The 15,925-nt window shown below is 36.5% G+C and overlaps 1 protein-coding gene across 5 annotated transcripts in view; it reads right to left on the minus strand.

Moving 5' to 3' along the window:
* Nucleotides 1–15,925, minus strand: part of LOC103056541 (TLE family member 4, transcriptional corepressor) — a 153,193-nt gene that overhangs the window by 66,832 nt on the left and 70,436 nt on the right. For 3 of the 5 annotated variants that reach the window (XM_088130532.1, XM_007423932.4, XM_007423930.4), the window contains 2 exons: nt 2,783–2,987; nt 1,313–1,329 (listed from right to left, as the gene is read on the minus strand). In XM_088130532.1, the coding sequence (XP_087986658.1) occupies nt 1,313–1,329; nt 2,783–2,987 (222 nt within the window). The remainder of the gene's footprint in view (nt 1–1,312; nt 1,330–2,782; nt 2,988–15,925) is intronic. The other 2 variants (XM_088130533.1, XM_007423931.4) reach the window with 1 other exon arrangement.

Genomic DNA, 15,925 nt, shown 5'->3' on the forward strand with positions numbered 1-15,925 from the left:
AAAGCTTTTTGGAGTGGAATCACTAGGTTCTGATGTCCTTATGCCACAGGAGTTGGCGGGTTCATTGGTGATGTTTAGAAAATAAAGGTTTTTAATTTATTTTTCTGGCTTAAGTCATTTTACTATGCTTTGGGCAGATTTTTATTTGTTGTAGTATTTTTTGTTCTTTGATTAATGAAATTGTCTTAGCATTTATATTTTCATATTAGTCACTACTGAAACTAGTTGGCAGAAACATTTTTTTAAAAAAACCCACAGACTTCAGGAGTATTAGAAGGACTTCAGTATTCCACTTTACATCATATACAAGCTGAGAAGTTCCTGTTTAACAGTAGATTATTGACCAGATATAGTATGTATTTCAGGCTAAAAATTCTGAAAGGCACTATTTTGGTACAATATGGGTCTGTTAAAATATGAATAATCTCCCAAATGCCAATGCTAACCCCACCGAAATATGCATTATTAGGTTCACATTATAGGACTTAAGCCATTTAACAGATAAAACACATGTCCATGATGTATTTGTTCTCTGCCATTTCAGCCTTCACAGAGATGCAGACTGGATTGAAAAACGCCTTGGAGATTGATAAGCAGGAAGAATCTGATATGAATCTTTCCTGCCATGGAACACAAAACATCTCCCAGAAGGATCTTCCTGTACCAAATTCCTTCCCTGCTTTATTCCCCAATAAGTTTCTGATAACAGCAGTTTGATTTCAAGAATTAGCCAGCAAACAAGAACATTATAAATTTGACTCACTGGCCAACAGATCATCCAGCAACCACTCATACATTAATATTGACAATTGTCTGGAGGGACTTTCATATGTCTCCCCACATACAGTATATGGAAGGAATGCAAGTATGGGAGGTCCAGAGCTGCATAAGCCAGCTCTGCCATCAGCTGCTGATGCAGAATGAGGCCACTTTTCTCCCCTGTCTGCGGAAAGCTTGCAAATGTTCTCCTCAGGTGATGATAATATATATTCACAGAGGTCGTTCACACTAGATGGGCCAGAGTCTTTTCCCAAAGGAAAGGATTTCTGTATATCGGAACAAATGTAGAAGCATCTCCATACCAGCTGATAATGGGAAACACTTGTGATGATATGGTGCAGAGCAAGCTCACATAGTCCAGCAGTGAATTTCACTTTTATATAGTGTTTTGAAATTGTCTACCCAAGACTAATCAATATGGATATCACCATCTAGTTACAATAATAACTTTTCCTATGCTTTAGTTCAATTGTAATAAAATGCACTGCAATTCTTTTAGCCTACTCCTTCCATCTGTGAAATAGAGTCTTACCTTTATGGAGTCTCTGTCTTCATGCAGAACAGCAGCAGCAACATGAGCAAATGAGAGAAGGAAAGAGATAGAAATATAAGATATTTTACAAAAGACTGTATATTTCTTCTATCTCCCCAAACCTATCCAAACAACATACCACAACCTCAGTCCCCATTAAAAAAATAATTGGTAGAGATAAGGTTAATTAATAAGTGTGTACACCCAATGTTTAAAGTTGACTCCATTAACCATAACTGGTTGACCAAGAGCCTTTGAAAGATGCTGTACCAGTAGCACAAAATTATATAGTACAGTATAGGGCTGAGCATCTTTTTCAGAGAGAATTGTGAACAAGTTGCAGAAGTCTTACTTCTGTATTTTATCCTGATTTCTTAGCACAGAGGCCTCTTCAATCTTTAATATTTAATTACCCTTCCAAATTGTCACCTATGTACTATAAAACACAAAAAATGTCACAGTTATTTATTAATTACACACAGAGAGATGCATTGGTTTATTCTGGATCACATTCTGCTTGCACCTTTCTCCTCTTCCATTATTCCATTGTCGTGGAACTAAAAAGGGCTTCTTTTTATTTAGACAATTCAGTTTTTTCTAACCATTATTAGTTAAATTAAGGCAGGATTCAAAAATATTGTTGGATAATCTATTATATTAACTAACCCTATTGCACATATGAAAATCATAACTGGCAGTTTTTGACCACTTTCTCTTGCAGAAGAAAAAGAATGAGAATTGTGCAAATAAGGCTGACCTAGATCAGTCCCTGCTAAACAAAATCAGTTTCACAAGATGCCATAGCAGCTTACAGAGAATTTGGAGGAAGCTGCGTGGGATATGGGGCAGCCACTCAGGGCTCATAAGATTCTTTGGAGAACCCTGTTTGAGGCTGGACACAAGATTCTTATCTCAGAGAGGGAATCCAAAGTCAGAGAGAATCCCCCTTCAGTGGCTAAGACCAGGGCTTCTCACTGTCAGGGAATCTCAAAGGATTCTCAGTTCTCCCAGTTTCCTTTTATGGTCCCAAACACTGTGAAAATGTCTTCAGATCTAGTGCATGTTGATTCCCTCCCATACTAAAATAGGATGGACATTTGTAGAGAAAAATGCCACTTTCTCTTCAGTTCCACTTACAGACTAACCAAGCTTTGGAAGGATCAAAATGCACCTGTAGCTTTTCTCTGTTAAATAGGCAGGGCTCTACTCCAAAAACCCAGAGTCTAAAACAGACAAATGGAGAACCAAAAGAATAGCCTTTACAAGTCTGGGGTCTTCCAGATGTGTTGAACTATAGCTCCCAGATTTCCCAGTTCAGATGGACAATATGACTGCATTAGAAAGTTACAGTAGAAGGAAAGACAAGGGTAGGAAGTGAAAAAAGGAAAATTAAGGAACCTCCTGAGAGCCTTCTACCTTTTAACATTTGAAACAAGTATCTCTGAAACCAAAAAAATCCCCAGTTCCTACCTCTTTGGTGATCACTATCATGATGCTTCTTTTCATCTTTGATTGGAAGGTGAGACTGCCCCCCAAGGGCACTTGACAAGGCTAGGAGGCCTGCACTGCTGCCAATGGGTGGAATGGTGGGTGGCTGTAATCCTGAAGGGTGTGGAGTAAGAGGCACCGGAAGGCCATGTCCATGTGATAAATGCTGGGCCTGGAGTTGCTGCTGCTGTGAAAAATTAAACAGCATTATTGAATTTGTTCCAAGGAAGAGAACTTTCGGCGTGGCTAACTATGTGTGGCCCTGGACTCATGCATCTTCAAGGGCTGTCAACTAATCAATGATCCTGATTTGCTACAAATTATTCCAACCCTTAAAAAAACAAAAGGGCAGAAACTCAGTGTATGTGAGAATAAAGGATGGATGTGAGTGATGCTTATAACCAAAGCTCAGTATAACGCATTGGCTCTGAATGCCTGCTGCCTTAAACAATAACTCTGGTTCAGGTCAAGATTAGGGGGAGAGAGTGCAACACAGTAATAGAGCAACATTATCAGCTCTATTATACTATTTTTCAGGGGCCATATCCCAAAGAAAAACAAAAGCCTCCCTAAACTTTGCCATTTGAAGTGAAACTCCTTCAATCTTATTCTTCTAGGACCAGTTTCATAAGAGCACAGAACTCTAATCAAATGCACAAGTTGACTATCAAAGTGGCCATTACGTTTTGCTTTTAATTTATTTATTTATTGAAGAAAAAGAAAGCTGAAAATTGAGAAAACGAGCATTAAACTGTTCTCCCCAAGCTGCCGCCCAGCATGCAGCAAGAGTTAATTTGAAAAAAAGGAAACCTGAATTAACAATCCAGAAAAGGAAACTGGTTGCAGCCACCGTTTAAAGTCCTTTAAGTGTCCTCAGCGGTACTTGAGCAAATTACTAAAGAAAATCTAATGTAGCAAGGCTTGGGTCCTCCTGTAGGCTTGCTCAATAATGCTGAAATAATTGGGCACTCTGTGCACGTTTAGTGATGCTCGAATGAAAAGCTAGAGGCCTGCCCTTGTACTCTTCTCTAGCTGCTGACTCTGTGTTGTGACAGGTTTATTTGAGTGGGACTGCGATGCATGCACCAGTAACTGCGCTGACAAGAGTTTAAAGTCATTTTTACCAGTACACTGGCAACACATAGAGAAAGCCCTTGAGAGGTTAGAATTGGAGTGCTTGACCTCAGCCCAAGCTGCTTCAAGCTCTCTGCTGTACTAACCATTGTGGGCTAGATGGTTTGTTGATGTCGCTGAATGAGAGGAGGGTGGGAGGAAGGGAAATAAGGTGGGTGGAGGGAGGGTATATGTCACACTCAATCTATCCGAACAGGGAACTCTTTCACTTCACACTTGCACCTACAATAATTCACAAGATGACTTTGAAATCTGCTTTCACTTTCACAAACCATGTTATTTAAACAAATGAAGCCTCATTTTGCTGTCTCTTCTTCCTTCCTGTTTTAAGACTGTTTTCAAAGGAGGGAGAGCAAATAACTGACTTGCTAAATATTTTTTAAAAAATACACCCACTCCTTCACTTCAGAACTCTCACATTTTTCTCCACCTATTCATTTTTCTTTTGCCCTTCGAATTCATAACTTGAAAGAAAGTACATTTATTTGGATCTTTCTTTTACCTGGAATAATAATAATAATAACAAAAAAAAAAACTTAACATGCTCATGACTAGGTATACAATCTACCAACCCAACATGATTCTAAAGTTTCAGAAAGATGAATCAGTGCTTAGCTTCTGTTTAAATGGAAATGTATGCTTTAGCCAAATAAATAAATTCAGGCCAAAATTTCTAAAGTTAGCCAACAGTGGGCATCTATTCAAATTCAAATTAAATCTTAAAAGCGAACAGAATTACCAGGCCAACATTTCAAATATATGAATTTAAGTTTTTAATTTAAGCATTTTTGCTCCACTAAATCAGCCTGTCCTGCTATCAATGTAAGATCATACATTCCACTCTCCTCTGCTCTAGTCAATAAGCTATAAATATGAGACTGGATTTTTCCAAGCCTGCACCTAACTCCAGGCCAAAGGAAGTTTTGGTGTATTTACTGACTAAAAGAATTTCACGTTACTCTTCCCATAATTCATCATTGTCCCATTATGATGGACTGACCATAATCATCATCGTCACAAAACTTTTGATTCTCCTCCCCCATCCCTCTGCATGCAGAGTTTAAAAACGGTTATTCTACATGGTTTATAATTGCCTTGTAAAGTATGTCTGAAATTAAGGTAATCATTTATGAATTAATTTTCTGGAATCAAAAGCTTTGAGTAATATCTTTAATCAAAAGGGCACTTTGAGCATGGGGCATTTTATTTAAAAAAAACCTGGAAGGACATTCCAATATTTTAGAGTATTTTAAAAGAAATATGTCCAATTTTCCCTCCATGCAACTTTCATATTTGACAAGAAATTCATGTAGTTTAAATGCACTCATAAATATCTAAGTTTCAGTGCATGCCATGTAATTCACACCATCCTTAGGTACAAAATCTACAAATAATAACTAGGCTGACATTTGGCATATTTGAAGGAAAAGTATAAGAAAGGGAAAAGAGTCTTCAAAAGTTTTTAACACTGATTTCACCGTCATTTCCTAAAGTGAGGTCTGAAATATTGATGACAAGTTTGAAACCCCTCTGTCCATATCTAAAAAGTATCAGATTAAAAGAACAATGTGCACATATCCCATGGACAAATTAGCTGATAATGTTCTCTGGTTAATGTCAGCAGATTCAGAAGCCAATTTTCCTGGAAAGTATTCAGGTTTTTACTGGATATTTTCCAGACAGCACCATGCCAGAGTAATCTAATGCTTTTCCCCTTATAGACCCTGAAAGCTTATTGCCATTATCCAAACAGTCCTAACATCCTCTTCCAACTCAAAGACACTTTAGTGTTAACTGACAAATTAATCTCTCAAAGACCTCACTTCGTATCTCAACCCACATACATGCTGTATGTACAACCTTTCCTCACTGCTGGGAAAAAGAGGAACAACATCCAATTAAAAATATTCTCAATGGTATTGTGATTCAAATCATGCTGCATATGAAAGCAGCTACAAAGGGAAGGGAAGAGTATGAGTGACTAGATGTATAAGGGGGAATAATAAGAAAACCTGGAAAGTTTTATGGAAACAGCAAGGTAAAACGAGACTGGAACACTGGATGCATTTTAATCCTGAACACTGAATCAAAACCTTATCAGCACAAATAATGCACTCTTACAATCATAAGTTGCATGGGGATATTTGGACCAGCAAATCTCCACCATCCCCCACAACTTAGTAGAGGGATCCAAATAAAGGCATCCCCAACTCATGGCTGTCCAACCTCTGATGGCGTATATTAAGTGAAACATACTACCTTGCTAAGGAATTAGTTCCACTATCAAAGTGGTGTTACAGTTAAAAGGACTTCCAGACATTCAGCCAGAACTTGCTCTCCTGTAATTTGAGACAATTACTCCATGTCTTGCTCTTTGGCATGACAGAGAACAGGTCATGACTTCTTATGCAATATCACCTTCAGGGGTATTAGAAGATACTATCATATCTTTCCCAAAATCATTCCTGGCAGAGCTCAGGAGCATTAAAAAAAAAAAAAATCATCAAACCACCTTTTCTAGTATTTCTAGATAAGAGTATATCCCAATCTCAAACACCATGCAACAGTTGAGTTGCACAACATAGATTTTATTTATGAAAAACACAATCACAATCTCTGTGTATGACTTTAAAGAAGAAACACTCAGCTAACAAAACCTTAGTCTTCCTCTAGGCAGTGTTTTAATATGTAGCTCCTACTTACACTGCAAGAAGTCTGGGCTGCGGTTCACTTTTAAGATGAAAGTCACAACCCTAGCTTTCTACTTTTTAAATCATATGGGAAAAATCTATATGGATAGGAAAGTCTCATCACTGCAGATGCTCCCAGTCAGCATGTGGAAAATAAAGGTGCATCTGTGTGTGACTGTCTTATCCTTTGCTCACATGTTAATTGTCTAAGAAATGCCTGGTTGGGTTCTCTTCAACCAAGATGTTGCATTGTTGCATGACGGATTTGCCCCTCATCTATGATACTGCTTTGCAATCTTGTTGAGACATCTGGCTCCTCTACTGCCCAATACTAACTTGATTAACAGGTGTCAGAGCTTTAAATATAAGAGAACAAAGTTGATCCAGTTCCCTTACTTTGTCACAACCAGTGTGGCTGTTGCTTTTAGCGAAGTACAGGAAACGGGCATAATCTGGCTAGCACTACCTGGCATTAGGAAATGTGAATTATTTACTTTAGGAAGGACATCGTTTGATCACGTCATAGTACATCTTGGTACCTCATGACCTCAGTCTGTGACAGACAGCAATCTGAATTGCTAGATTAAAAATGTAGAATTAGCCATGATTTCTCCCCTTCCCCCAAATCTATTCCCAAATAAACTGTCATTACCTCTTTCTTTAAAATCTATGACTCCAAGTTGTTGGAACCCATTCTTTAGCCCTGTATTAGGAATCAAATCTTGCAAAACAAAACAAAAACAAAAAAAAAGGTCACAGAAAAGGAGGACTGTTGTAGCTCCCTACAAACAAGTGAACTCAGATATTGAGAAATATAGATGGTTCCCCACGAAATTCAGCAGACTGAGATCAGACTCAAAAGTTCAAAATGAGCATGGTGGGAAGCAGGGTAGAAGATCATTTTCTTTTATGCAGTTATTAAATTTGAATATTGGCATAACATAGCATAGATAAACAAGATAAAATATACAAATTAAAACAGATAAGCATTAAAATATATTTGGGGGGAGGGGATGTCCAACAAAAGCAAACCACATTGGAACAGTGGAAAAAAAGAAAACTATGCATGAAAAGTTATGGAAAACAAAGAGGTATTTGCTGCCAAAATTACAATAAAGTACACACACGCATACATACATACATACATACATATATAATTACCTTCTAGATGATATTAATCCACACACACAATACTACAACATCAGGAACTAGATTACTGAGAACTTGTACCACTCTGTACACTGTATTAGTGTCACCACAAATGAATCAGTTTCAGAAGGCTTCTTCACCCACATCCATTGCCTTCAAGTTGGTAAGAGTGAAACGGGATAAATAAAACTCACTGCAAAAATTAGGACTTATCAAGAATGTATTAAGCCTATTTATGCTGCATACAAAGGAACAAAATCAAAAGAAATATGTATGGAATCACATAATAACAAATCCCAGGGCCAATCTGAGCCAAGTTATCATTCCTATTCCATGCACAATAAGTGTTACGATTAAATAAGATGTGGTATATTCTGGCACTGCTTACAGTGGGCAAACAATAACACGAAGTAGATACCTCATTAAGCCAAGCCTTTTTTTCTGTCTTCCCCATCACAGCAATCTGTGTATAGTATACAACAGGTGGCCAGTTTATTTTACAGCTTTTAAGCTCCAAGCACAGCTTAATGTAGGCAGAGTCTTTGATCAAACAATAAAAAGCCAGGAAAACAAGTGATCACTGCCCACAGGTCATAGTCTATTACTAATTTACCCTACATCTTCTCTGGTTCGCAGAAGTTGGCAACTCTAAACACATGCACATTTGGTGGGAATGACTTTATTAAACAGACTGAGACTTAACCATCCATAATTTTCAGGGGGAAAATGTAGCCTTCCCTTCCCTACACATTAAATCAAAAGGTTCTGAATCAGCAGGGACAATCAAATTCCCTGCCCTTGTACAGATTCAGGAGCAGACACTCTCAGCTGGGATAAATCAAGGTACCTCAAATGAAATCAGTGGAGCTGTGCCAAATTATGCCAACCAAAAGCCTAGCCTTTATTTCTTAACCTTTGTTTCAGATCAGAGGCCCAAAGAGTAAACTAATTTGAAAGGCAAAAAGCAACCCTTTCACACACGGAGATAGAAATCCCTTCCTGTGTTAAGCACCAGTACAAAAATGCATTAGCATTTAGCAGCATGAGCCACGGACCAGTGGCAACCTGGGGATAATAGCATGCACTGATGCTAAGTTTTTATTAGAATGTATATGCACTTATCTATCCCACACGGCTATCCATAGATTTCTATTCCCTCCCAAAGCTCAAATTTATCAAGCAAAGGTTGATTTTGTCCTTTTGACTGTCACTCTTAACACTGCCTGGTGAAAGCTATGACCAATGGCCTACTTGTTAAAGAAGCAGAAGACCTTACAAAATGGGGGAGCCATTTCTGCCTCTTTCAGAAATCTGGTATGTAGACAACTAGTGAATCAGTGAGAAAAATAAGTTACTTCTGCTAATTATTATGCAATATGAAGGGAGAATTATGATGATGTTTTTAGCAATTTTTAAACATATTCTAAACAATTAGATTTTAAATTAATAAAGCAAAACACTGAAAAAAATAGCCCAGCCTGCCTTAAAATTAACCCAGAGTGATGTTTTAAAATGGATACATTCATACATAGCATATATATTTCATATTCATATATGAATGAGAAATAGTACAGGCAAAATCATTTAAATCATTTCCTTAGTAATACAAGTAATATTTAAATAGATTTAATAGCACTGCTCCAAACCAGTGAATTATGAGTTTAAAACCTATTAAAATGTAATGTTTTTTTTTTCCCTGAGCTTAGGGGAGAGAGATTTAAATCCACTGAATTTTAATATTTCAGCTTGAGCTGCAGGAGGTAGAGAAAGTCCAAATGAACTATTCCATCAGCACCATTCAAGCATGAACATTTTAATCAGTTTTACTTCCTTGGAGTTCTCTAACACAGTTTACGCTGTCATTCTGAAAGCACTTAATACAGAGAGTGTGAAAAACCACCAAGGCTTGTTATTGCCTTCACAATTGATAGCAAATAATTTTGCAGGCTTCCTATCATTAAAGTGTCACTGCTAAAAATTGAGGTTCAGCACTTCTGGTGCTAAATTGTATTTTTTTGGAACATCACTGCATACCTGGTTCTTACATTTTAGCTATGTTTCTCTCAGTGATAAACAGGTACACAAGTACTTGTCTTCATTTGTGGGCTGCAATATAAATAGTAAAAACTAGAAGGGTATATGTGTATGTTACACATGTATCTACTTACATATGCATATTAGTAGTGCTATGCATACAGGAGGAAGGAAAGATCAACAGATACCAAATGTGGGAAAGGATTATCATTTATCAAGTTTTGTAAATGCAGACATTTGTATATTTTATATTGTGTGTGGGGGGGTGTGTATAATTTTTCAATACAGTAAAAATATTGAGCAAACAAAAAAATAGAAAGAAAAAAAAAGAATACAGAAAATAATAATAAAAAAACTCCCCACAGAATTATGCCTTCCGCCCTTCTCTCTACTGAGTAATTATCACCGTAACCTTTTCCCCATCCTCTTTGTGCCTTTTTAGTCTCCAAATCCTGAAATCATCAATTTGATCTTTTCTTCTTTCAACAAAAGTCCATATAAGGTTTCCAGTCTTTCAAAAAGATCTTGGTCATTTTTTTCTCTTGACCAAACTGCTCAGTATCTCCATTTCTGCCAGTTCAGTTAATTTTATAATCCAATCTTCCACTGTAGGTATTTTACTGCTTTTGTAATTTTACATTGTGTTTTGTATTTTACATATCATTATTTTGTTTTAAATTGTGAGTCACCCAGACTTGCTTTCAGTGTCGTCTAATACAATAAATAAATTATTCTTTTTTTAGGAGGTACAGTTATGACTGATCTAAGAAATGTTGTTGCTTTTGATGGAATCTATTGTCAACTAGAATATTCTGTCCATGAATATATAGAACAACATTTGTTTACCCACCCAATCACTTGTTGTTTTAACTTTTTATTAAAACCATAAAAATACAAGAATAAAATCAGCAAACAAACAATTCACACCACACGACTGAAAATACTGTGATATGGAACCACCCTGAGGAAAAAAAACAGTCTTCGTTTGGTGAAGGTAAATATCTCTGGGGAAGGGCTGACAGAGTGCCACCCCCACGAAAGTTCTTTGCATTTCAAGCACCTATCACAGCTCATGGTAAACCACTTCCGAAAATGTTGCCAAGAAAACTGCAGGGACTTGTCCAGGCAGTTGACAGGAGTCAAGATTGACTTGAAGCCACACACAAACAGAAGTACCACATCTCACATTTCATTTTTTCTGGTTTATTTTCTTTTTAAGCAATTGAATAGATCATGCATCCAAACAGCATTCAAGGCCCCCAAGGTAAATAAAGAAATAGCTGAAATCTAATAAGATTGCCAGTCTTACGAAATTTCAGCGTCTTTCTTTGAGATCTGTAAAATTTCAAGGAATAACACTGAAATCTCAAGATTTCAAAAGAGATTTTGGTATTATTTTATACAAGACACATAAAATTTCAATTCTTTCATATTTTCAGAAACCACCATAGAAGGCTTGCCAATAAGAGTTAATTTTTAAGCATGGCTTAATGTTGTCACATTAGCCATTAGCTGGGCTACTGCTTCTTGGTTCCAGATTAATTCTGAATCCTCTTGGAATTTCTTGAGGAGAAACACAGTTGTACTCATTTGCTATACTTTTTCATCAGGCAAAAATTTCTCTAATTTTAATTATCTTAGAATCTTTTCACAATAGTTCAAATTGACATGAGAGCCAGTTTGGTGTAGTGGTTAAGGTACCAAGCTAGAACCCATGGGATTGTGAGTTGTAGTCTTGCCTTAGGCATGAAGCCATCTGGGCGACCTTGGGCCAGTTACTCTCTCAGCCCTAGGCAGAAGACAATGGCAAATCACTTCTGAAATCTTGCCAAGAAAACTGCAGGAATTAATCCAGGCAATCCCCAGGAGTCAAGACTAACTAGAAGACACGCACACAAAACCCCCAAACCCACACTTATCAGTGTCACAATGGGGTTGGTATCATAACGGTTGCCTGTGCTACACACATTTCAGTGTATCAATAAAATAACTGGCCAGTTATTTCGCTATTACTAACTAGCAGCTACATGTGACATCAACAACTGGCTCTATAGCTGACGCATTATGTTGTGGCTTCCATACCATTCCAAGGAAATATCTGAACTCTGGGAGGCCCTTTCAAATAATCAAGTATCTTTGGGTACCATATGCATGTACCTAATTCAAACATCTGATAAGGTAAATATCTTTTGCCTATGGTGTTACTTCATCTTTTTACCTGCCATAACAAAAAAAATCAAATCCAGTTTATCTTCACAAAGTCAGATAATATAAACACATATATCATGTGATTACTATACAGAAGTAATCACATTCACATTTCCATATTATATATTTGCAATAGAATTCAGCCAACATAGAGCATTTCAAATCCTGCTGGTTTCAACGGAGAAAAGCACATCCCTATATCTCTCTGAATAAATCAAATGGAGCCTAGAAGTGTTTAATTTTGTCCCCATTATACACTTGCTGTGTGTCCCAACATAGCTATTCTCATCATGTAAATAAACATAAATATTGATTTAATTCAACTTCTTATGCAAGGTCCAACTTCAGATAATTAAAAACAGTAAATCCCCAATATTATCTATGGTTATCCTTCATTATATTTATTCCAAACAATGGAAAGAGCATTTATTCTCTCTCCACAGTCTACACGCTTCACTGCTATATTCAACTACCCCAAGTTCAATCACATTATCTTTGGCCCACAGATGGTGTCTTTCTGGGTGTCCCTATTTGCACACAGGAGAAGAATCTGATACAAGGTGGAAGAGAATAAAGCACTTCATATCCTAGCTCTAGCAGAAAGTTTGTGTTATAGAAGAGAAAAGGTTATCCTAAGCAAAGCTAAACTGCCCTTCAGTCATGATCTTATAGCTAATTAGTAGAATAAATAAATGGGATGATACAAAAAGTTAAGGAGGAAACTATCAGACTCTGTACTGCAAGCAGTATAGTACCAGCAGCTCTTGTTCTTTCTTAAGGTTGCCCCTGATGTTTAGGGAAAGATTTTGATCCCTTCCTCCTGGAGTCATTGTAGCCTCAAAACTAAGAAAGCAAGATGGAAATGCCACTCAGTTTTGTAAGTTCTTTATTGCACAGTAAGGAAACACCTTTTACATATAAAATTGTTCTCCCCAGGGAGAATAATCCCCATACTCTGATCTCTCTTTCTCTACCCTTCCCTTCTGCTTCCCCCTCCCTCTCTACCTCACATATATGGAAGAACTAGTTCTGATGTTTTATAATACCCTCCAGGAATATGAAAAACACTTGAAACAATTTGCTCCCTTCCAATAAGATTGGGAATCTACCCTTTCTCTTACCCACCCACCCTGGTTGATAAACGGGACCTCTATGCAGCCAGTTCCCAAACCAAATTTCTGTAGAAAACACTAAACACACACTTACACAAAAACTCCAGCTCATTTTAAATTAAAAAAAAAATCTGATTTAAAACGATACAATGTGTACCATTCCAATAGTGTGTCATCTTTCTTTTCCTAAGGCATAATCAAAGAAATGAGACTAGCTGATCCCATTGCTTTTAATAAGTGTAAAACTTTACTAATGTTTGATCACAATCAATTAATATGCTATAATGGGATCTACAGCAATGTTACAATTACAAGCCTAATCCTGTGAAGTAGTTTTCCATAATTCTCTCTTCAGACTGCACCATTTAATCCTAGGATTTATGGAACTCCCCAGAACAGAGGAACTAGTAGACTTGGAACCAATAATAAAAAAAATTCCTAATTTATCCTGGCAAGTCTCTTCTGCATGGCCAACTTTTTTGTGAGCAAAAAAAAAAATCCTTCTATATCAAGGAAAACTCAAAATCAAATAATTATATATACACTGTTCTGAAAATGTGAAGAAACAAAAGAAGAGAAACACTAATATTACACATCTAACCTGATCATGAAGACCACCTCAAGTTGAGCTTTATTCCTGGTGACTCTATAGACAGTGTTGACGTAGAACAAAATAGCTTCTATTGTAATGACAATTGCTACGTTTTTACCAATAACTGTTGCCTTCATCTCAAAGCCAGCCTCCAATCATTTTTCTTCCCCAAAATACAAAAAATGTAAGAACAGCTAATATTTAACTTGTGTCAATCTGTCAGTAATTTTCAACAGAACATAACCTGCGAAAGAAGTCATTATAAGTGTTTCATTCCATTAAACACAACTAGTTTACTGTCAAGTGAACAACCCCGTCTCTCCATATTTCAAGTTCGCTTTGGCATTCCACATTTAAATAGCATGGATCAGTGGTTTGCTTCATTTACCAAAGAAGGAAGAATATTGCATAGTTAACAAGGTGTTTCATTGAATTTCATGAAATTTTAACATGAGACTATGAAGGATCGATAGTATACTATAAATACACATTCAAACATGGTAGAATTCTTTTATACAAATCCTCAATTAGCTCTGTATCTTTCTTTCATACATTTTTATCTATATAGGACTATACTTTTTAAAACCTTACCCACACCTCTTATTTATATCTTTTACATCTTGCTTTCCTGGATAAAGAAAATAAGCTCAAGGCGATGTTCAAATGAAATATCATTGGTTATAGATATTTAGGAAAATTCATAGCATAATTAAATGTCCTTTGGGATTTTTTTTTTCCCCTTGATTTATACATATATACATGCCAAGTAGAACATCATCTCCAACCCAAAGGCCAGCAGATATGCTGGATTTCAATTTCCACAATTTTCCAGATACCAGTAAGGTATTGTACATCGAATCTGAAGAGCAGCAGGTTAGGGAAGTCTACCCTAACTGGTGAGTCTAAAACTTAACTACTTCCAAAATCAGTTTTTGGGATATCAGCTAGAATAGATAGACTTACTGACACCGTTTAGAGAACATGGTAACTGATTCTAAAGCATAATTTTCATATGAAAACATACCAAACTATATACATCCAAGACCATACCCTGCAGACTCCTTGATTAAAACAATGTCCAGTTATTTTAATTTTAATGCCTAACAGTCAGAGTGAAGCTAAGCTTGCACTTTCATAACTTATGCTGAAAAGAATTACATTAAAATGACATTTAGTAATTCATTTTATTCAAATAATATTTAGATAGTGGTAGTTTTATTATATAATGAAAACTAATTGGAAAATTATTCATCTTCTGGTCTCCCTATTGGAATGTAAAAGACATACAACAAATGTTATTCATGATTCTATACAACCTACTCTGTCTGATTCACCCTCTTCTTTCTAAGGGGCACTTCAGAGGAAATAAAGGTTACTTTCCCTCATTTATATTTTTTAATTGACTGCTGATATTTTCTTGTGGTCAGAAGGATAGGAAAAAGTCCTCAAAACAGCTTATTAAGAAAAACAAGTCCCCCCTTTTCAGTATTGTTGGCAATTATCAGAGAGCACTCCTATTTTCTTGTTAAAAGTAAGAAGCATAAATGAAAGAATATCTTCACAACAGATTGATTATTCGGCAACTCTTATCCACATCTTCACTCAACAATTTGAATTTTAATGAAAGTAAATGGAATAATTAGCATTTCAAAGTGTGTTTGATATGCTGCATTTTCTAAAAGAGTGACTTTTCTGTATATTCTGTATGGAAAAGGGAAAAGACACTTACAAGCAGGGAGAAAAAAGGAAGGTACAATGCTATGGTCTTCATTATACTAACTTAAACAACAGCCTACTCTAACTGAATAATAACAAGCATCAATCATTGGCTATTATTGATTTTTCTCACCTGTATTTTATGGTTCTTCTGAATATCTGCTTTATCAGTTTGTTAGAAGTGAGTTACACAATATAAAGAAAAAAACTAAGAATGGGTATTCAGTGTTGCTCCCATAGAGGTAGTCTTTGCTTATCTACGCTAATTGGGACTGGCAACTTCATCATTAAGCGAAGTGGTTGTTAAGCAAAACATCATGTGACCATCCTGCTTAGGGATGGCAGTCCCAGTTGCGGTTTTTAAGTGAACCACCCACAGTCGTTAAGCAAAACATCATGTGTTTGCGACTTGCAACCTCCTGCTGGCTATCCCATTGATTTTGCTTGTCAGAAGTTGGCTGGGAAGATCACAAATGGTAATCACGTGACC

The sequence above is a fragment of the Python bivittatus genome, unplaced genomic scaffold (genome assembly GCF_059951505.1).
Source record: "Python bivittatus isolate LINGU-HERP-01145 unplaced genomic scaffold, Pbiv_v1 ctg000850_np1212, whole genome shotgun sequence".
In the NCBI taxonomy this organism is placed as follows: Eukaryota; Metazoa; Chordata; class Lepidosauria; order Squamata; family Pythonidae; genus Python; species Python bivittatus.